The sequence below is a fragment of the Crocuta crocuta genome, unplaced genomic scaffold (genome assembly GCF_008692635.1).
Source record: "Crocuta crocuta isolate KB4526 unplaced genomic scaffold, BGI_CrCroc_1.0 scaffold96, whole genome shotgun sequence".
Classification (NCBI taxonomy): domain Eukaryota; kingdom Metazoa; phylum Chordata; class Mammalia; order Carnivora; family Hyaenidae; genus Crocuta; species Crocuta crocuta.
The window spans coordinates 8,326,648-8,348,977 of NW_027531522.1; the positions used below are offsets into that span (position 1 = coordinate 8,326,648).

A 22,330-nucleotide genomic window follows, 5' to 3' on the forward strand; every position below is an offset into this window, starting at 1 on the left:
TGGACACAGGGAAAATTCTCCTTTAACAATCCAACTCATTGCTTAAAATGTAAAATTCCAGTAACTTATTCCAAAAAATGCACATGTACATTATTTTTATTTTTTATTTCAGAGAGAGCGAGTGAGAACAGGGGAGAAAAGCAGAGGAGAGAGAGAGAGAGAGAGAGAGAGAGAGAGAAAGAGAAGCCCAATGCGGTGCTCAATCTCACCACCCTGGGATCATGACCTGAGCTGAACCAAGTGAGACGCTCCACCCAATGATCCCAGGTGCCCTTCCATGTACATTTTTTAAAAAAGAGACCGTTCATTAAGAACTTAGAATGTTCACGTTAACATGGAAGGTTATTAACGTGGGAGAATTTTTTACAACAATCCATTTTCACGATAGGTTTGCATAGAGAAGGAATCTAGAGAAGTAGCAAAGAAAGTGAGAATTTCCAAACCTCCTCAGTTGGATATAAATACACTGGACTCTGGAGGGCAGATGTAACTTGAGAGTATCTTTTCCTCAACAGAGGGCCACTAGGTGCCTGCCATCTTAGCTACCTTGTCACCTATGTTATGTTAAACATAACAACCATCATTTCCCACCTAAGGACAAAGTGCAAAATAGGAAGCTCGGGGTCTCAGATTTCCTGGTGGCCTCCAACTCAGTTTTATTTTTCAGTGTGAGGAGTAAGAGTAAGCAGAACGGTGGTGGCTCATGACCCATAAGTGATTCTCTGGTCTTTTCCTTCCTGGCGGTCTCCCTATTACTCTACAGAATTCCCCGGTGACTCACTCGCTTTAACCCATCCACCCCACCAGGAAGTGATTCCACAAAACCTACCCATTTCATGTATCAAATTGTGGCCATACAAGAACTATGGCATTCACAGATTATAAATTAAACATGGACGTTATCACACGAAATTAAGTGAAAGTTGAAGAAATTTAAGACCAACCGAAGAAAATATTCAATTAACAAAATATCTTTTTTTTTTTTTTTTAAAGGCCAATGTATATTTAATTTTGACTGATCCCTTTGGAGGAATGTGGCCTATCTGACGTTTGCTAGTGTGATCTTTGGCTTTTTGATAATCCACAATTAAAAATGCATAATTCTCTAGGACATAGCTGCAGTAGTCACATTAATTTCTGTCTCAAAGATATCCAAAACTCTATTTATTCACCTAAACTGAAAGGTTTTGAGAGAGTTCCTAAAAATATAAATCTATAATAATTTACTTAGTAATTTTCTTGCTAGAGTAAACATTAAGGATTTTGGTATTAAATATGTGCTACGTTCATTAATGTATCAGTACTACCAAAATACAAATAAGAATAACTGTTTAGCTATCAATGTAGGTTTCAAATTAATTATATTTCGATATCTTCATTTCTTTTTTTTTTCCTTTCAGTAAGTTTCTTTTTTTTTTTTACAAATAGTTTATTGTCAAATTAGTTTCCACATAACACTCAGTGCTCATCCCCANACATGGATGGACCTTGAGGGGGTTATGCTGATCGATATCTTCATTTCTAATCTTCTACCTGTAATGTCAGCTGTAAGAAAATATATCAACTAACATGTCTACAGATAACGGGGCAACAGAAAGATAAACAATATGTCAAACTTTAAAAAATATCTATATTTAAAAGAATACTTACATTTTTGCCAGGCTTTAAGAGGATATATCCTGAGTTTCTCAATAATATCAACCACAATCAAGGAAGTCAGAACCAAAGAAACTGGCAGATCAGGTAAGGTAGAAGGTAAGGGATTCTTATTCTTTTGAACCTGTTTTCAGAAAACCATTTAGAAGCATTACTTTTTCATGCTTTCTTTGTTTAAAATTCTTTTAAAAGTCTGGGAGCAACATTAAATTAATTATAAAGACATTTACTAAAAGACTAGAAGCTTGATTTCCAGCTTTTCAGGTGTTCAATTCTATTAGCTATTGAACAATTTGTAAAGATGTAATCAAGATTTGTTATCAGTGGATGAGCTTCCAGTTCAAGAGAGAGCTTGGTAAATACATGCCAAAATATAAGTGCAGGCTCCTGGTAATGGTGGGATGGGCAACTTCTTCCAACTCTACTGCTAAGCAGAGCCTGAGAGTCCCTAGGTCAAAGAATTAGGGGCATAGATATTAGAGTTCAGGGTCCTCCAAGGAGAGAGAGCCCAGGTAAACCCAGCCAGATTTTGGGACACTTCCTTCATCTGACTAAGGCATCTACATAAAACTTATGGCAAGCATCCTATTAGTGGTGATATGTTAAGAGTTCTTCCTCTGGAAGATGACAAAGGTGCCACCATGATCAATTCAATGCAACACTGCACTAGAGGTCCTAACCAGTGTAATGAGGCAAGAGAAGGAAATAAACACTGCAAGTATTGGAAAGAAAGGAACTACATGTTCCTTTCATAGACTATATGGGGAAAATCTCCATATACAATGAAGGGAAAATGGGATTTAAAAAAAATGATACCATTCAATGCAACCTCAATCAAAATTCACAGTTTCTGTGGAAAATAAGAAGCTGATTCTAAAATCCATATAGAAATATAAAGGACAGGTCATTTAGATGAAAAAGATATAAAGATTTACTCTTTGGAATATAAAGAGCTATTATAAAACTACACGAATTTAATCCAGGTGGTATTGGCATAGTTATATAAAAGTAGGCAGTGGACAAAACAGAAGGCTTGAAATAGACCATGTATATATACACAGATTTATAACAGAAGTAGCACTGCAGAGAAATGTGGGAAGACAGACTTTTTAATAAATAGTGCTCAGTGCATTAGATGTTATGGGGTGGGGGGGACTGACTCCTTACTGCACAACACATACAAATTAGTTTCAGATGGATTGCGAATCTAAAAGAGAATGGTAGAGGCACCTGGGTGGCTCACTTGGTTAAGTGTCCAACTTCAGCTCAGGTCATGATCTCATGGTTCATGGGTTCTAGCCCTGCATCGGGTTCTCTGCTGTCAGCATAGAGCTCGCTTCAGATCTTCTGTCCTCCCCTCACGCCCACCCCTTCCCAACTTGTGCTCTTGCTCTCTCTCTAAAATAAGCATTTTTAAAATATTAAAAGAAAATGGTAAATCATATAGGTTCCAAAATATAATATAGGGGAATATCTTGAGGACTTCGAGGTTCAGATTCACAATAAGACAAAATCTTCTCAAGTTACCAAAATTGCTATCCATGGAAAAAAAACCTGATAAATTGGACTATTTTTAAATTAAGAACTCTTCACCAAAAATAGCATTAAAAATACTAAGTCACAAAGTGTGACTATATTTGCAATGTATATAATCAGCAAAGGGCTTGAGATCTGAATATATTAACAACTTCTGAATTGATTTAAAAAATAAGTAACACAATAGGGAAAAATAGCAAGATGATAAAAGTGCTCAATTTCATTAATTTTTTAAATGTTTGTTTCTTTGTCTGTTTGGGGGAAGGGAGCATAGAAAGAGAATCCCAAGTGGGCTCTGTGCTGATAACTTGATCAGCACAATTTGTGAGATCATGACCTAAGCCGAGATCAAGAACTTAACCAACCGTGCCACCCAGGCACCCCTCAATTTCATTAGTTATCGAGGAAACACAACTTAAAACTATAATGAGACTCAAGAATACATGCCCAACAGAATGGCTGAGAAACTTAGAATGTAAGGCTAAGTTTTTAAAGCTAAGATATGCAGCTACGGGTATGTTCATTCTCTGCTAGTGTCAAGTCTAAATTAGCAGAATCTCTTTGGAAAACTGGCCTTTTCTGCTACAGTTGAACATTTGAATATCTTATGACCCCTCAGTTATACTCCTGCATATTAACGGAAATTCTTGCATATGTGCATCAATAGACATACTCAAAGCTGTTCACAGCAGCATTAATTAGAGCAGCCAAAAACAGAAACAATTGAAGTGGGCATCAAAGGCAGAAGTGATAAACTGTAACATATTCATAAAATGAAACAAATAAATTCACTCCACAGAATTAAAATGATGGAATACCATAGTATACAAAAACTTGAATGACCCATGCTTAAAAGAAGCCAGACACATATTAATTAGGTAGACAGAAGATAGATAGATAGATAGATAGATAGATAGATAGATAGATAGATAGACAGATAGAGAAAGAGAAAAGGAGAGAGAGAGAGAATTTTATTCCCACTTACAAAAGATTCCGAACAGACAAACCAATATGTGAAATTAGAAGTTAAGGTAGAAGGCAAAAAACATAGGGGTGGCTTTTAGGGAATTGGCGAAGTTTTATTTTTTGACCCTGAGTAGTGTTTACACAGGGGTATTACATTAAGGTGGTATTACATTAATATTATACACCTTATGTTCTAGGCACTTTGTATCACACTGGAGTGAAAAATTAAACAAAAGATGGAAGAAATGCAACAGTGGGTAAGAACATAATGGAAAAGAATCAAAAAGGGCAATCATAATACAAATATACCATCATTTTATGATAATAGGTTTCCTTAAAAGTTTGTACACTGAATTTCTAAAGGTCTTGGGAGCCTCCTAAGTGTTTGTTACAGAGTCTTTTGGGATGAGGGAGGAGAAATGATAAATCTAGATTAAAATATTGACGTATTGCTGTTTAAGGCAAAGTACCTCTGTAGAGCCTTCCAAAGCTATACATTCACGTCCGAATGTAGCATCCAGGACGTGTTCTAACGGTCAGGTATTTCTAATCACATCATACACTATCCAGTACTCATTCCTTTCGTGACACCTATCATAACTCTTCTAATAGCCTGACTGTTTTTCTCTTTACTGTCAATAAGTAATTAATGAAGGCCAGAGATTCTGTCACATTTCCAGAGTGTTCTATCCTATCACCTAACACAGTGCCTAGCATGTAATATGCACTTAATAACTATGGACTTGACATATAGATGAAACATAAAGTACTTTAATTTGTTCACTTTGGGGAAGTGAAAATTATATCTTTAGCAGCATCGTGCAAATTAACACAGTTAGTAGGACATTCCTCTTTGAGCTTGTTAGGTAACAAAATTCTCACAACCTCAAAGTTCTGCCTATAATATCCCTGTCCCTTAGATGCCTATTTATCAGAATCCTTTTGAAGCTGCATTTAGTCAAAACACAAAGTCAAGCTTCTTTTCAAATAAATATCATGTACAAATCCATAGGCAAGGGATATATTCTCAAAGGTCTTAGAATGTGAGTGGTATTCTCTCTGGATATTGTTTAGAACTGAAGACACTCGAAAAACATTAGGTTAAAAGCAACACACGTGGATCTACTTTTAAATTCCTTGCTTTTTTACAATCTTGGAATAACGTTCCTCTCTCACACACACAAACATAGAAGGTATGTTTAATTGGTTGCCAGACCTTCTTTCCCAATCACAGAGGGAATAGTGATCTTAGTACTTTAAATATATATATTGTACTTGGAAGAAGACTAGATAGAATAAGCTTTAAGAAAATTTTCAGGCACACCGTTCTATAATATTCCAGTCACAGAGGAAATTTTTAAATCTGAAAAATCCTGCAGAATAAAGAAACATTCCATACCTCAGTCACTGCAATAGAAAAGCTGAAGCTGGGCAGTGTGGTGAGTATAACACACATCATCATAACAGGTCTCCTAGCAAAGGACAAAAAATAAGCAAAAGCAATAATGTATAAGATCAACAGTTCCTGTTACATTGTGCTAATTTAGCAGTTCCTGTTCCATTCATCTCTAGTTTTTCTAAGAAGCTACTACTTCTCTATTTCCATTTCCCAAATGTTTCAGTATGGCAAAGGGGAACACAGGCAAAAACCAGAATATTTTCTAGAACAAAAGGGGCAAGAGATTTCCAAATAACTAGCGAGCCATGGATTTCAAAGAGCATTGCCATGCAAGACAAATGACATTCAACATTTCCACAATCAATCACGGGAATCCTGCCAGAAAGTTCCAGCTCTGGTGCCCAACTCAAAAAAATAATGTGATATTTTAAACAGTATTTCTTCACTTTGAGGGGAGGAGGGGCAGAAAAAGCAGGCTCCATCCTCAGTGCCACACCCAACACTGGGCTCCATCTCATGACTACAGGGTCATGACTAGAGCCAATATCAAGAGTTAGACGCTCAACCGACTGAGCCACCCAGGCACCCCAGGAACGTGACTTTCTTAAGTTATATTATATCCTATATCATAACACTGATTTTCCAAAGAAGACATTTAGGGATGGTATATCAAGAATGACTTCATTAAAAAAAAATTTTTTTAATGTTTGCTTTTGAGAGAGAGAGACAGAGTGGGAGTGGAAGAGGGGCAGAGAGACAGAAACACAGAATTGGAAGCAGGCTCCAGGCTCTGAGCTGCCAGCACAGAGCCTGATGTGGGGCTTGAACTCGCCAACTGTGAGATCATGACCTGAGCCTAAGGTGGACGTTTAACCAACTGAGCCACCCATGTGCCCCACCAAGAATGACTTCAAATGAAAACATTTAGATGTTTCTTACTTGACCCTATATATATATATAATGATTTTTCACACTTGTTTTGGACCACTTCTTAAAACCTTGCTGATCAAGTAATCAATTAGTTGAGATATAATACATATATAATACTCTATCTTATGACAGAAATAATTAAAATGCACATTTAGCATTATTAATGTAAAGAAAGACAAATGATGCTCAAAGCTTTTCTATGATGAAATATTTACCTTTTCTTTCCTTAAATACACATTTTACTAATTACACTTAGATGATAATGTGTTTCTAAGTACAAAAAGTGTTAAACTCTTTCAAAGAGCTAACAATTTCTCCTCGGTCCTGCTCTGCTCTGTCAATCCCATCCTTGTCTTAGATATTCTAATATAGACATAAGTTAGGGGGCAGGACAGACCCTTCTTCTAGCCAGACTCAGTACGACCTGCTAAAACCAGAGGTACAATGGGGTTTTTGAGAGGCACCTTTGCTTTCTTTTCTGAGCCCAAACCAGGTTTGGCTGGAGCCTTGAAGGAAACCTCTTCTTCTCGGCTTGTGCTGTAAAAGATGAAGGTGCCCCAGGGATTACTCCTGCACCTCCTCTTTATCTATATCATCTCCCTCAGTTGTCTCAGGCAATTTCATTTTTTTAAATGTTTATTTTTATATTTGAGAGAGAGAGAGAGACAGAGTATGAGTGGGAGAGGGGCAGAGAAAGAGAGGGAGACACAGAATCTGAAGCAGGCTCCAGGCTCTGAGCTGTCAGCACATAGCCTGATATGGGGCTCGAACCCCTGAACTGTGAGATCATGACCTGAGCTGAAGTCAGGCACTTAACTGACTAAGCTCTGGGCTTGTATGCCCAACTGTATTGGTACCTTCGCTTGGATTTCTAATAGGCAACCCAGATTTAACATACCTGGAAAAGACCCCACATCCTCCTCCAAACCTGTTCCGCTCATCATCAAATGCTGTCTGGTTTACTGCAAGTAGATTTACTGAAACTACATGTCAGATCCATCTTTTGCCAGCACCGTACGTAGTTCATCTGCTATCATGTCTCATCTGCAAGAACTTCCTATCCAGTTTCCTGTTAATACTTCTATTCTTGCCTAGCAACGTTTTCTCCATAGAGCAAACAGTTATATTTTTAAAATGTAAAACACATCTTATCATTCACTGCCCTGCTCAAAAATCTCCAATAATGAGGATGGGGTGAATGAGGAGTTAGTGCTTAGTGGAGGTAAGAATGAAAATGAAAAGGTTCGTGGATGGATGGTGGTGACAGCACAACCGTGTCAATGTACTTAATGCCACTGATATGTACACTTAAAAGTGGTTAAGATGGTAAATTATGCTATGTGTATTTCACATAAAATACACACATTTGTGCATCTTACATATTTTTTAAAAATCTCTAGTGGAAAAAAAAATCTCTAGCGGATAGGCAATGGAATTGGAATAAAGTTGAAACCTATTTACCCTAGCCTACATGTTCTACATGATGTGTTTTCTCTTCTTTCTCCTACTCTCTCACTTAGAATAATTTCCCCTCCCTGGAAACCCACTTAACTCCAGCCATACTGGCCTCTGGTTCTTTCATGATCACATCAAGCTGGCCTCACCTTCAAGGTGTACACTATCTATACCTTTTGCCAGATGCTCTCTGTTCCTGGATCTTCTATGTCGGACCCTTTGTTGTCCTTCCAAATTATATATTTTTGCAGCCACATGACTACCTGGGAAGTTCTGCTGATTACTTCTTGCTTATTGTTTTATATGTTCCTCTTCGCCGATCCTCAAAGTTCCACAGAGGCAGGAAACTTATCTGAATGGTTTCACGACATTATCTCTACTAGCTAGAACAATGTTTTTGAACCTTTTGTGTGCAGTGAAACTTTTGAGAATTCGGTAAATGCTATGGGCCTTTTACAAAATAGAAATTTTTAAAACAACATAGAGCAATTATGCTGAAATACAGTTTTCCAAATTCTTTTAAAATTTTTATACAGTAATATATGTGCCTATCTATGAACATATTGTCTCCTTATTTTTTTTTGGAGCACTCCAGTATCTAATGGAAACTGAAATCATTTACAATTTCAAAGTAGTGAAGATCATAAACGATATTATGAAGTATCTGCAGCAACTGTAATGTGATATGAAAAGATCTAAGATATAGGCTATGAAAAGATCTATATAATAAGGTTATAGGTTCTGGTACTAGTACTGTGGTTTGTTGCCAACATGCAAAATGGAAAGAAATGCTAGCTTTCAATTAGAGGCTACAGGGAAAAAGAAGATATAACCTATTTCTTTTTTTTTTTTTTAAATGTTTATTTGTTTCTAGGAGACACAGAGAGAGACAGCGTGAGCAGGGGAGGGTCAGAGAGAGAGGGAGACACAGACTCTGAAATAGGCTCCAGGCTCTGAGCTGGCAGTGAGCACACAGCCCAACGTGGGGCTCTAACCCACAAACCGTGAGATCATGACATAAGCAAAAGTTGGACGCTTAACCAACTAAGCCACCCAGGCACCCCAGATATAACCTATTTCTACTCCAAGTTCTGTATCTTATGTATACAGAAGTAATGATCTGTTTGAAAATCTTGACTTACCGCTAACATATGTTTATTATAATTTATTAATAAGTGTTATGGGTTAAATTATGCTCTTCCCAAAAGATAGGTTGAAGTTTCAACTCTTGGTACCTTACGCTGTAACCTTATCTGGAAATACGGTCTTTCCAGAGCGAGAAAGTTAAAATGAGGTCATTAAAATGGGCCCTAATCCAACATGACTGGTGTCCTTATTAAAAGGGAAAATTTGGAGAATGTACAGAGAGAGGATTAAATGAAGAAACACAGGAAGACACCATGTGACAATGAAGGCAGAGATCAATCAGGGTGACAGATCTGCAAGCCAAGGAATGCCAGAGTGGCGGCGAACCACCAGCCCTCAGAAGGAACTGACCAACACCTCGATCTCAAGACCACCAGCCTCCAGAACAGGGACACAATACATTTGTCACCTCGTTAGAAGTACTTTGTCGTGGTCACCCTACAAAATGAATACAGACTGTGCTCTAGGGGTAGGGGGAATTGCTGTAACAAATACCTAAAAATGTGGAAGTGGCTTTGGAATTGGGTAATCTGGAAGAGTCTGAAGAGACATGACAGAAACAGGCTGGACTGCCTAGAAGAGAATGTTATAAAAATATGGGCATTACAGGAGATTCTGGTGAAAGCTCAGAGAGAAAAAGAAGAGAGAGGTAGAAAAAGCCTCTATCGACCTTAGAGAATATGCACATTGTCATGAACAGAAATGGCCACAAATAAAACATTAAATGTGTTTCTGGTGAAGTCTCAGGCAGAAAGGAGAACCATGTTGTTGGCAACTGGAGGAAAAATGATCCTTTATAGAAAGTGGCAGAACCTTGGCTGAACTGTGTTCTGCTTGGTAGAAAACAGAACCTACAGTTGACAAACTCAGATGTTTAACTGAGATTTCTAAGCAAAACCCTGAAGGCACTGTCTGGCTTCTGATGATAGCAAAAATACAAGAGAAGGGGATAAATTGAAGAAGGGATTGTTAGGCCAAAAGGAGCCAGAAGTTAGTAAAATACAAGCGGAGAAAGATAAACCGAGGAAGGAATCATTAAGCAAAAAGGAACCAGAACTTGAAGATTTAGAAGTTTCTCAGTCTATCCATATTTTAGAAAATGCAAGGGTGTGTTCTAGAGAGGATACTAAGGGTGTGCCTTGTGAACCCAATCAACTATCTCAGCAGAAATACTGCCACTGCCAGCTTGGACTAAAGGGGGACAGAGATGGGACAAAAGGAAGGAAGGCTGTTAGACTTCTGGGATGCAACAGGCAGGAAATGGGCTGGTGGAGCTATTTGGCTGTGAACGTGTACTATCCTCTGACAGTGCTTTAGGAGCCTGGGAAGCTGCCAGCGCAGAACCAGAGGCTGCCTCCTTAGACCCAGAGGCCAGGGAAGGGATGGCTCCCATCTTGAGGGCAGAACGTCCAGCCACAGAGGATTATTCTCAAGCCTTACCATTTTGTGACATTTGCCTTGCTGGGTTTCAGTGAATCTATTTTGCATGTGAAAAGAACATGAATTTTGGGGAGGGCCAGAGGGCAGACTGTCACGGGTTGAATTATGCTCTCCTAAAAGAGACATTTTGAAGTCCCAACCCCCTAGTCCCTCAGAATGGGACTGTATTTGGAAACAGTGTGTTTCCAGAGGTAATAAGTTGAAAATTAGGGTGAGTCCTAATGCAACAGGAGTGGTATCCTTATGAAAAGGGAAAATTGGGAGACAGATATGCACAGAGGGAAGACTGTGTGAGGAGATGTGGGGAGAACACTATGTGATAATGAAGGCAGAGATCAGGGCGATGCTTCTATAAGCTCAAGAATGCTGAAGAGTGCCAGCATACCACCAGAAGTTGGGAGAAAGGTCTGGGACAGATTCTCCCTCACAGCCCTAAGAAGAAACCGACCAACACCTTGATCTCAGATTTCTGACCTCCACAATCAGGAGATAATACACTTCTACCATTTAAGCCTCCAAGTTTGTGGTAGTTTGTAACAGCAATCCTAGGAAATTTGTAGAGTGAAATTTATGTTGGAAATGCCACAGACATGTCTTTGAAGGAGCAGTCATGCTAAGACTAGAGCAAGGCTTCAATCAGAGTGCAGAACAGCTGAGGAGAAGGATCTGTGGACATGGTTTAAGTTCCAGATGGAAAATGAGTTAGGCTTCTACAGAGCCCTGTGTGTCTGTAGTAAATCATCAGGAAGAAGGACTTCCCCAGGAGGAGGCCCATGAAGAAAGATCTGAGTTCAGCCACAGTAAGTTAAAGATTCCTGTTTGTGCAGTGAGAATTCTGACCCTGAGGTTTCTCACAGAGAAAGCACAGTGAATGGAGCACATCAGATGAGAAACCACCCAGCTCAGAAACTCATAAACATTCTCTGTCACCTAGCTCTTCAAGTCAAAATTTCCTTCCTTGTCTTTCAAGGCTTCCCACAATCTGCCATTAACTTCCGAACAAAAAACACTAACCCCCGTAAGCTCACATGACAAGCCAAGTTCTGCATTCATCCATTCACCCACTCATCTAAGCTGCTGTTAAATGTGTGAACTACACTAAGTTCTAAGGATAGAAAGACACGTAAGACACACTCTGGCTTTATGGCACTTATAGGCTCATGGAAGTTGCCTAAACACAAGATGAGGTAACCAGAGGACAAGAGCAAGTTTTTCTAGAAGTTTTAGTATGTAAGTGACACTGTTGCAGTTGAAGTCAATACATCACACCAATAGCTGCATCAACAGGACATCTGGCTATCAGTGAGATCATGTCTGGACATTAGCAAGCCAGCCATCATCCCAAGGAAATATCCAAAAGGGTAAAAGGTCCAGAAATCGCAGGGCAAGAATACCTGATGAAACATGGAGAAGAGAAGACTTAGCAGATTGCCACGGGATGTAGTTGAGATGGTAGAGTGATGTGGATACTTTGAAATGTATGAAAACTGTTAATATAGACACAGTGAGCTTAGGAAAGTCACTTCTAGAGGCACAATTTTGGGAATGATCATCATATAAGTAGCATTTTATATTATGAACCAATGAGAGTACTTGCAAAGCAGTAAGAAAGGAAATGGGGTGGGGAGGGGAGGGGGGGAAATGGATAGAGCTCCTGACCATGGCCAAACTCACTGTTGTATAAAGGGAGGGCAGGGGCACCTAGGTGGCTCAGTCAGTAAAGTATCTGACTTCAGCTCCAGTCATGATCTCACTGTTCATGAGTTTGGGCCCCGCATCAGGCTCTGTGCTGACAGCTCAGAGCCTAGAACCTGCTTCAGATTCTGTGTCTCCCTCTCTCTCTGCCCCTCCCCTGCTCACACTCTATCTCCCCCAAATAAGTAATAAACATTAAAAAAAAAAAAGAGAGAGAAAAAAAGGGCAGAGAACATGAAGCCTATAGATAAGATGGAGAGGAACTTTCATGGTGGCAGATTTTATTTCCATTTATGGAAATAAGGAAGACTATTCTCTCTTTTTTTAAAAAATTTTTAATGTTTTATTTATTTCTGAGAGAGAAAGAGACAGTGTGAACAGGGGAGGGTCAGAGAGAGAGGGAGACACAGAATCTGAAGCAGACTCCAGGCTCTAAGCTGTCAGCACAGAGACCGATCCAGGGCTTGAACCCACAAACCGTGAGATCATGACCTGAGCTGAAGTCAGACGCTTAACCAACTGAGCCACCCAGGTGCCCCAAGGAAGACTATTCTCATAATTAGAGACAGAAAATCTAATGAATTCCCTTTAAAATCAGAGGTCCAAGGGCACCTGAGTGGCTCAGTCGGTTGAGCCTCTGACTTCACCTCAGGTCATGATCTTACCATTTGTGGATTAAAGCCCCACATCAGGCTCGGTGCCCGGAGCCTGACTCAGGTTCTAGGTCTCCCTCTCTCTCCGCCCCTCTTCCGCTTGCTCTTGTTCTGTCAAAAATAAATAAACATTAAAAAACTAAAAAAATTAAAATCAGAAGTCCATTGTCTACCTGCATTGTGAGAAAGCGTGTAGTAGAACTCTAAGGTGTCTCTGAGCTTTAGGATTCTACAGTATAATGTCAATACCCTTGTACAAGCAAGGGGAAGAGTAGATTTTAAAGGGGAAGGACTGATGTGCCGACAATATTTTTCAAGAAAGTTTTTATTCTGTGAAAAAAGACTGCAAAGGAAAGGGGATGGGGAGAAGAAGCAAAGGACGAGACACCAGCTGGTGAAGGTTACCGGAGCCCCAGCATTAGTGAATGAAATGTTCTTCATGCTTCCCTGAACCAAACAGCCAGGACGAATGATGGGACACTGAATTTGATACATGAAAACGTGGGGAACCAAGGCCATGTATGAAGGTCCTGGAAGTCAGTGCCTAACTGGGGGGAAGAAAATGGTCACAGAAAACAAAGAGGTGATGTAAGAGAGATGAAAGAGGAAGAATTAATGGAATCTGGTGACTTATTGCACGAAGTGGGAGAGAAAAGCACATGGAAATATACTCTTTCTGATTTACTGGATATGGTGGGGCAAAGAAGAAAAAGCCTGTAGTCAAGCATCGGAAAATTATTGCTAATGACAGTTAAGGAGATGATAGATCCACTGAAAGAAATGGGGGTGCCATTAAGCACCAATGTTTAGTTCATGATGACCTAAGTCCTGATGACCTTCCCGGGACTGAAGAGAGCAAGCTCTACTAGCTTCAGTTTATCCAGCCTGTCCAGCAGTGCCCAGATGTTAGTCGTGCTGTGCACGTGACCTGTGTGTGCCGCCGTGGAACAGCAAGGTGCCCAGGAGACCAGGCTCTGGAGACAGACCACCCTGAGGTCAGATGTGGCTCCACAGCTCACTGGCTGTATGGTTGTATAACTTCTGTGCCTCAATTCCCTCATTTGTAAGATGGGCACTGTAAGTGTTCTTGCATATAAAGGTTAGAGAATTAACTAAAATAATATAGGCAATGTGTTTACACCTATGCTTGGTACACAGCAGCTGTCAGTAAATCCTTGCTCTTATTTTACGGCAACTACAACAACTACTACTGTTGCTACCACTATCTTAAATGAATCAACAGCGAATTCTGGCTAAGAGATTAAGGACTTAAGCAAGGCAAAATGCAGTTCAAAATGTTGGGGTGTTTCCAAGGGGACACTGCCCAGAATTCCTGACATGTCACGATCTAAAGTAATTGTATGCTGAAGGACTTGAGAGAATTCCCTAAAATGCAGCCCTGGGTTCCAAGGCATTCTGGGAGTCCTCACAAATTCTCCACAATTATCCTATCCCCAGGTACCCTATTCGCTGAGATCTTCCCCAGTCGCAGGCTAGCCCTATAGCTCAATGGTTTCACATGTTCACTGATACCCCAGGAAAGGATTTCTCTCATTTACTGGGACATACCAATTTGGTGTGTCTCTAAATAGAGTTTCCTCATTCCTCAAAACATTTCCCCAGTCTGTTATGAATTAAGACAGGCATCCCTGAAAAGGAACGATCATTCTAAAGAGAATGAGGAAGTGTTTCACAGAGTAAAGAGCACTGGATTAAAGTTCAGACTCTACTGTTGATTTAGTGCATATGTCTTAAGCTCTCTGACATTGTTTCCTTCCTTACAGAATAGGCATTGTATCCCTTGGTCAACCTTGTAACACTGGTGTGCAGGTCAAGTGGAAAAATAAAACATAAAAGAACAGTATATATGCCAAATACTTTATAAGATATTCATGATATCACTCTACTGGCCTTCATTTTCTCAAAGGATAAAAGAGACCCACAAGATTCTCTAAGTTCAAAGAGTATCACTGATAGCATATAATTTTCTTCAGTTTTATCAGTTTTATCATCACTTCTACTACTTTTCAGAATCATTCTGAAAATTAAAATTCAAAGAACTCAAATAACTCACACAAGACCTCGCAGTCAATGTCAAAGCTGGGATTTGAACTCAGGTCTGCACCTCTCAGCTGTGTGGCCAGGGCACACACTCTATTAGCTGGATGACTCATTCTTTCCTACATACCAGATTCATGGGGTTAACAATGCCCATGCGAACCTACAGAGAGGTCCTCAAATAAGCTCATCAATAATCTATCTGTGAATGCTAAAAATCTATACAATTTCATGTAGACAACTACCTATCTAGGCATTCTTCAATCTCTACCTCCTATAGCAGCAATTATTTTTCCATCATCTTCTAGTAATTAAGATACACATTCTACATTACCACATATACTAAAATATCCAAATACACATCTTTGAAAATCATATATAATAGCCTAATATACATCTTTGGAGGAACTATACTTAAAGACACTAAAAGAGTGTCATTGTGTGTGTTTTTTAAAGTTTATTTATTTTAAGAGCAGGAGGAGAGGCAGAGAGAGAGAGAGAAAGAGAGAGAATGAATCCCAAGCAGGCTCAGTGCTGTCAGTCCAGAGCCTGACATGGGGCTCAATCTCATGAACTGTGAGATCATGACATGAGCCAAAGTCAAGTCAGACGCTTAACTGATTAAGCCACCTAGGTGCCATGAGTTGCAGTGTCCTTGAAATACACTTGGCATTCAAAGACAAAAAGAATAATGGAAAAGTTACACAAGATGGAGGAAACAGCACATATTCAGACCAATCTGGGCATACAAACCTCAGCTTCACCACTTACAAGCTTTATTACCTGCTCACTTCTTCAGGTTTCCATTTCTTTATCTCTAAAATGAGAACATTAGCACATACCTCACAGGACTGCCATAAAGTTTAAATTTAATAGTACAGAGCATATAAAGCTCCTAGAATAGTGCTTGGTAATTGTTTCTTCTATTCTGTACCAGTAAAAGATAGCAATATGACAGTGCTCATGAATGAGCCTATGAGGAAATAACTGCAGAGTTTCACTGAAATTGCAGATAACCTATCGTGTATAAATTTAGAACCCCTATGGCCAGCCACACCTACAAAGGAAAATGAAAGACCAGAAGAGTGTTTCCCTGAAGGATTCACTTAAAGATGTAATTGTGACATCCAAGGACAGGTTAGCACAAGATGGATATGCAGACTAGATTGTAAAACAGAATGTGCACTGGCAAGTAGGAATGAAGGGCCACTCTCTTCCTTACTCTCCACTGACTGCAGTAGATTGGGACCTTGTCATTCAGAGGGACAGTTTAGGACACTGGCTGGAAGTACCAATTGTGGACTCGGTTGGACAGAGGTCCAAAGTCTGGTCCTTTCACTCACTAGTTATTGACCAGGAAAGTTACACAACTCTTCTCTGATAATAAGTTTCTCCTTGGGAATAATAATGATAAAGTCATGAAAATACCTACCTCACAAGATCGTATAGAAAGAAATGAAATTCACGTATAAATCCCTTAGCATATATGTGATCAGTAAAGAAGCAGTTATAAGTTAATAATGATGATGATGATAACTGATATGGAAGGTTTGCTGCCTGATAATCAGAACCTAGGATCGTAGAGATGGGAGTTAATGTAAAAAAAAAAAAAAAAAGTCAAGGAGTGCCTTCCGGGGCTGGAGTAAACCAACAGAAAGCCGTTGGTCATTTGGGCGTTCCATCCTTCCCTCAAAACTCCCAGCTCAGCCAGGAGTCCGGGACAGTCAGAGCAACTCCTGGGTGGTGTGAGGAGTAGAGGACCCAGCTGAGCTCCAAACCCACTTGACAGGTAATCCTGAGGCTTTGGGCCAAGGTTTGGAAAATCCTTAAACTGCACTGGTAAATGTACTGATAAATGCAGGGTAAACCAAATAGTTTATTTCCGGAAACCCTTCAAGATCTTTGCCCTCCAGAAACTGAAAGTCCCCTGGCAAGGTTCATGGGGCCACATCCTAAATCAGCACCTAAAGAATGCTGTTGAACTCCACACTTCAGCGCTCCCCGCCTGCACCCTCCGGACAGTATTTCTAACTAGATTGCTGTATCTATTACTTTTGCATTTCTGCCCTTGTTAAAATTCACTGCTGCTTGTTTTTCAAATGGGTTGATGCTGTTTGACTTTTAAATAAAAGATCAGCATGAAAGAAGGGTTAACTTATCAAAGAAAACTAAGAAAGCTTAGATGAGTAGGAACCTGATCTAAAGTTCTAAAAGGGGGATGCCTGGGTGGCTCAGTAGGTGAAGCATCTGACTATTGATTCTGGCTCAGGTCATGATTTCACAGAGCCCCCACATGGGGCTCTGTGCTGTCAGTGCAGAGCCTACTTGGGATTCTCTCTCTCTCCTTCTCTCTCTCTCTCTCTCCCCCCCTCATTTGTGCCCCCCCCACCTCCCTCTAATAAATAAATAAACTTTAAAAAAATAGGGGCACCTGGGTGGCTTAGTTAAGTATCTGACTTCAGCTTAGGTTATGATCTTATAGTTTGTGAGTTTGAATCCCAGTTTAGGCTCTGTGCTAATAGCTCAGAGCCCGAAGCCTGCTTTGGATTCTGTGTTTCCCTCCCTCTCTGCCTCTCTCCCACTCTCACTCTGTCTCTCTCTCTCAAAAATAAACAAACATTAAATTTAAAAAAAATTTAAAAATAAATACAGATCTAAAAGGAAAAATATCTTAGTATCTAGGAATATCTGTACTCAACACAGGTGATACAACAATAGCTAAACTGTTAAGTTAAAACAACATTAAATCTTTTTTAAATATTTTTAACATTTTATTTATTTTTGAGAGAGAGAGAGAGAGAGAGAGAGATGGCGTGAGCAGGGGACGGTCAGAGAGAGAGGGAGATACAGAATCTGAACCCAGCTCCAGGCTCTGAGCTAGCTGTCAGCACAGAGCCCGACACGGGGCTCGAACCCACGAACCGTGAGATCATGACCTGAGCCGAAGTCGGACGCTCAACCAAGCCACCCAAGCGCCTTAAACAACATTAAATCTTAATTTACTTAAAATATTCCTCTATTATAATTGAAATAGTCCCCCCCACATACCAGGATAAAAGAATTTACTAACATAGTAAAGTTTTATGTTTAAAAATCTAAGCAAAGGAACTGGGTGTTGTAAGCGATGAATGATGGGAATCTACCCCAAAAACCAAGAGCACACTTTACACATGGTATGTTCGCCAGTTAGGCAATAAATTATATTAAAATAATAATAATGATAATAAACCAAAGCAAAGGAACCAGTTGCTTAAAAATCGCAGTTGGCTAAAGGTCAAAGGATGCTATCGACCTACAAAATGATGCAATTAAACATTTCAAAATAGACATTACTTTGTTTTACACAAAAGTAAAATTCTATATTATAATCTTACAATTAAGATTTCTACAGAGTAACTGTGATAACTTTATGCAGCTCAGTGTACAGAGGAGTCAGGTCCAATGTGTAATAGGGAGGGTATCATGGACTCAAGCTAACTGCAAGCTGATGAATACATGTCATTTGTTGCTAACAGTCAGTAAAAAAGGCCCCTATAAAAATATAGAAGATACCATAATACCAATACATTTATAGAAACAGTGATAATTACTTCTCATTAATCATAATGTGCACACATTATGTACATATGTGCCAGGCTAACATCATTCCACAAAGCACCTGAGAAAGTCTCTATGAAAACATCAGAGACTCCTTTTTTCGAATCCTGTTACTCACCATCCTACAATGTTTTTGGTAAAGCGATGCTTCTTGAATAAGAGAACCTTAATGGGAACCCAAATCAGCAAAGTCACGGAAGCCACATAGGCAATCGAGCAGGAAACAATCAGCCAATAATGTGTTTTCTCGGGGTTCCCCATCGTCGTTTGATAGGCGGTGGCAAACTGTTCCACAATCACAAGCGTAGGAGTGGAGAAGGCAGCAAACTCCAGGAGCTCAAAAACCAGGATCTTGATCAGTTTTTCAGAAACCATCCTGAGGCAGGACGAGGTGCGGGAGACCAAACCCTCCCCCTTGGAAAGCGAGCAGCATATGGACACAGATACTCAACTAGGATCAAGTTCCTTGGACTGGAATCACCAACCAGTGACTTTTTATTCTTTTATTGACCCTCATATGGTTCAATGATCTTCCAGCTTAACAAGCGAGGGCTCTTAAAGACACAGAACAGTTGTGGAAATGAGCACTTTAATGTGTTTGCACATCCATTATTCAGAGTCAAATGGACTTCTGAATGTGATTTTTTGTGGCGCTGGTAAAAAGCAAGTCTTTCACTGTAGCTTTGGTTGCTGATTTGAGCACGCAGAAAAATTTATGTAACATTTAAATGTCTGTTACGTAGAACCACTGGAATCACAAAATTTTAGACCTAAAGGAGAAGAGCTGTAATCCAATCCCTTATTTTTACATCTAAGCAAATCCAGGCAAAAAGAGATACCCAAAACCTGGGTCTTCATTGTACAACACTATTCCTCATCTTTCTTCAAAGTGCTTTGAAAAGGGAGTTTGGATTCACACCGCCAACCTCCTAACCACACTTCTTCCTGGTACTTGAACTATTTGTTCTCGCACATAAATTGCCCCAGTGGCGCAGGTTAACATTTTTATTTTGCTGGTCAGGAAACTAACATGGTGATGTTAGGAACCTGTTATCAGGATTAACATATTAACAGCAGGCTGTATGAGCCCAAAAGCCTATCAAATATTTAAAAGGCAGCAATCATCTCCATCAATAGCCTTCCTTCAACAACTACTTTTGAGTCCCATCGAGCACTTATTTGGCTTGTGCTTGGTGCTGGGGTGTGAAGGTAGATGAAGGACAGAAGATTTCTGCCTGAAAAATGCTCCAGCCGCGTGGAGAAAGGAAAGCTGTGGACAACAAAACTGAGGGCAGAAGTGTAACATTAATGGTATGGTAACTAACACAGGGAACTTCCTCCTGTGAAGGGGAGGGGAAGAGAGGGATGAGGAGACAGGTTTGGGGGTATCTGTGACATTCCAGATACATACACACAAGAAGAAGACAAGAAGCTATCGTGTTTCTGAGAATCTGGTGTCGCGTGGTAGTAATGGGGACAGGTGACGTTAGGATGCGCTGTGAGTCAGAATGTAAACATTCCACGAAGGACTTGAGTGTGGGGTGGTGGGCGTGTGTGTGTGTGTGCGCGCGTGTGTGTGTGGCAGTGAAAAAGCAATGTTGTCTGGACAGAAGAGACACTTACTCCATCATTTGGAAAAGGAAGTGAGGGCAGGTGAGCAGGAAGGGCAGGAGCAGCGCACACCTAGAGAAAGGGAAGGCAGCGGGGAGCCAGAGAGGGCCGGGAGGGAGAGCCTTGGCTCCAACTAGTGAAGGGAGAGGGGTGAGGAGAGCACCTCACCAACCGACTCTGAATCTGATTCCTTCCAGGAAGCCAGCAGATGGCTTTCCCTGTGCCTGCTGGCAGGCTGGCCCAAGCCAATCTTTTTCTAGGTTCCTTCGGCTTTTTACAGAGGGGCCCTGAGCCGCCTGGCCTCCCTGTCAACATAGGTTTCCGGCCTCAGCTTTGAGGATCAGCGCCTTCTGCCCTCTGCCCTCCACCCCTTCCCCCTCCCCGCCCCCNTGAACTTGGATTTCCAATCCACTGGTGTTCAGCAGAAGTCCCGTCAAAGGAAAGAAGAGACCTTGAGGGCTGGCGACAAGAATATGAAAGGAAACCATCTGAGCTACAGCTCTTTCCCCAACGGTTTCTAATATCACAGAATTGTCACGGACTCTCACTTCCCGGACAAAATTTCTATTTAAGAGAGACAAGACGCAAATTATATTCTAACCTCCTGGCCCTCTGTCTCGAGTCATCAGTGCTATGCTGCATGGTAATTTCTTGCACAGATTTTGAATATTACTAGGAACTGTGACCTGAGCACTTGAAGACAGTTAATGAATACTAATTGCTTGGCTCCAAGAGAAAGGATTCTTGCCTGGGTCTCTAACTCCATTTGAAATGATCAATTTTTATTTCCATGTATGGGAACGTAAAAATGACACGCGCTCTGCATTTCCCACATAGGACTGACCTCTGGCTCCTAATCTCTCTTCATCTTTACCTTCACAGACAACGTTGGTACGATGCGACCCGCTGGTGTCCATGACACGAGTGCACTGATGACTGTGCTTTCTCTGAACAGGAGGGAGGCTGTGACTCTCGCCCTCTCCCGACAACAGGCCCACCCCCGTGTAAAGGTTTATGGAGTGAGCTGGGCAGGTGAGGACGCTTCTCCAGCCACACTTGCATGAAGAGCACCCCGGGCTACAGAATGTCCCCCATAAGCTGGAGGATAAACTGGAGAATGCGATGGTGGCAGCATTAAGCTCCCGCGAGGAAATAATGCCAGCCCCCGAATTGGAGGCAAAGACAAAAGGAGATGAGAAAGAATTTGAAATCACCTGCCCTTCCGCTGAGACCAGTTTATGCCAATCCTGATTCTTTCCCTTCTAATTCCCCTGGCACGTCCACCGTGCAATTGCACCACCAGTAACCGGAAGGACGTGGGGGGGGGGGGTGGACATTTACACACACACCACCCACATTCTTTACTTGGATTCATCCAAGACCGATTCAAAGAACTCGGTCCCTTACGCTGCGCTTTAATGCCGGGTTTAACAACTTCCTGGTAGGAAACAGATCTGGTTTTCTGGAGCTGGGGCTGTGGTGGAAAGACTGAATCTTGTGGTTAGAACTCACTTCCACGTAGGAATGTTGATGCAGTGGTTTTTATTTTAGTCAGCAGAAGATATCGTGCTGTTCAGGGTAACACCTGTTCTCCACGCTTCCAGCTGTCATTTCCTTCCTGCAGGCAGGAAGTCAAAGATTGAGTCTCTTAAATTGTGATAGTAAGATCATTTGTAATCTCAAGGTTTGTTCATTGTTTTCGGTGTAGGCGCTGTGAAACAAAACGGACAGACAGCCAGGAATGTTTCGGCATATCCGTGGTTTGTTTCCTGTGGTCGTACGGTGTTGTTGTTCAGAAACGCAGGAGCTGGTGGCAGTGAAACTGCTCTACAGATCAAGCTGGGTCTACAGAGAGCGGAGGGAAGAAATGAAAGCGTGTCCCTGGGCCTGATGTGCTATTTCCAATTTCCAAAGTGTATTTCCAAAATACAATGCTGGTCCTCATGATCAGGCGTCACCAGGCAAATCACTTGACGTGAGTTCAGTAAGATCATGTCACCCTCTGATTATGCCCCTTTGACCCATGTTATGCTATCACAGTCCAGACAACTTTCAATTTATATTGTAGGAAAAAAGTATAATTTCATTTCTCTGGCTATTTCATAAACAACTTTGCAAGAGCAAACACAACAGCATTTTCACTTTTGTAGTCATTTTAATATCTGGCATTTAGAGGGGTGCCAGGATG

At 40.8% G+C, this 22,330-nt stretch overlaps 1 protein-coding gene across 1 annotated transcript in view; it reads right to left on the bottom strand.

Annotated features, from left to right (window-relative positions):
• The window catches only part of TMEM236 (transmembrane protein 236), a 32,664-nt gene extending 13,758 nt beyond the window's left edge, over positions 1-18,906 (bottom strand). Inside the window, exons 1-3 of the mRNA XM_077772462.1 lie at positions 18,650-18,906; positions 5,558-5,630; positions 1,651-1,780 (exon numbers count right to left, since the gene is read on the bottom strand). Of these exons, the coding sequence (XP_077628588.1) occupies positions 1,651-1,780; positions 5,558-5,630; positions 18,650-18,906 (460 nt within the window). The remainder of the gene's footprint in view (positions 1-1,650; positions 1,781-5,557; positions 5,631-18,649) is intronic.
• Between the last annotated feature and the right edge of the window lie 3,424 nt (positions 18,907-22,330).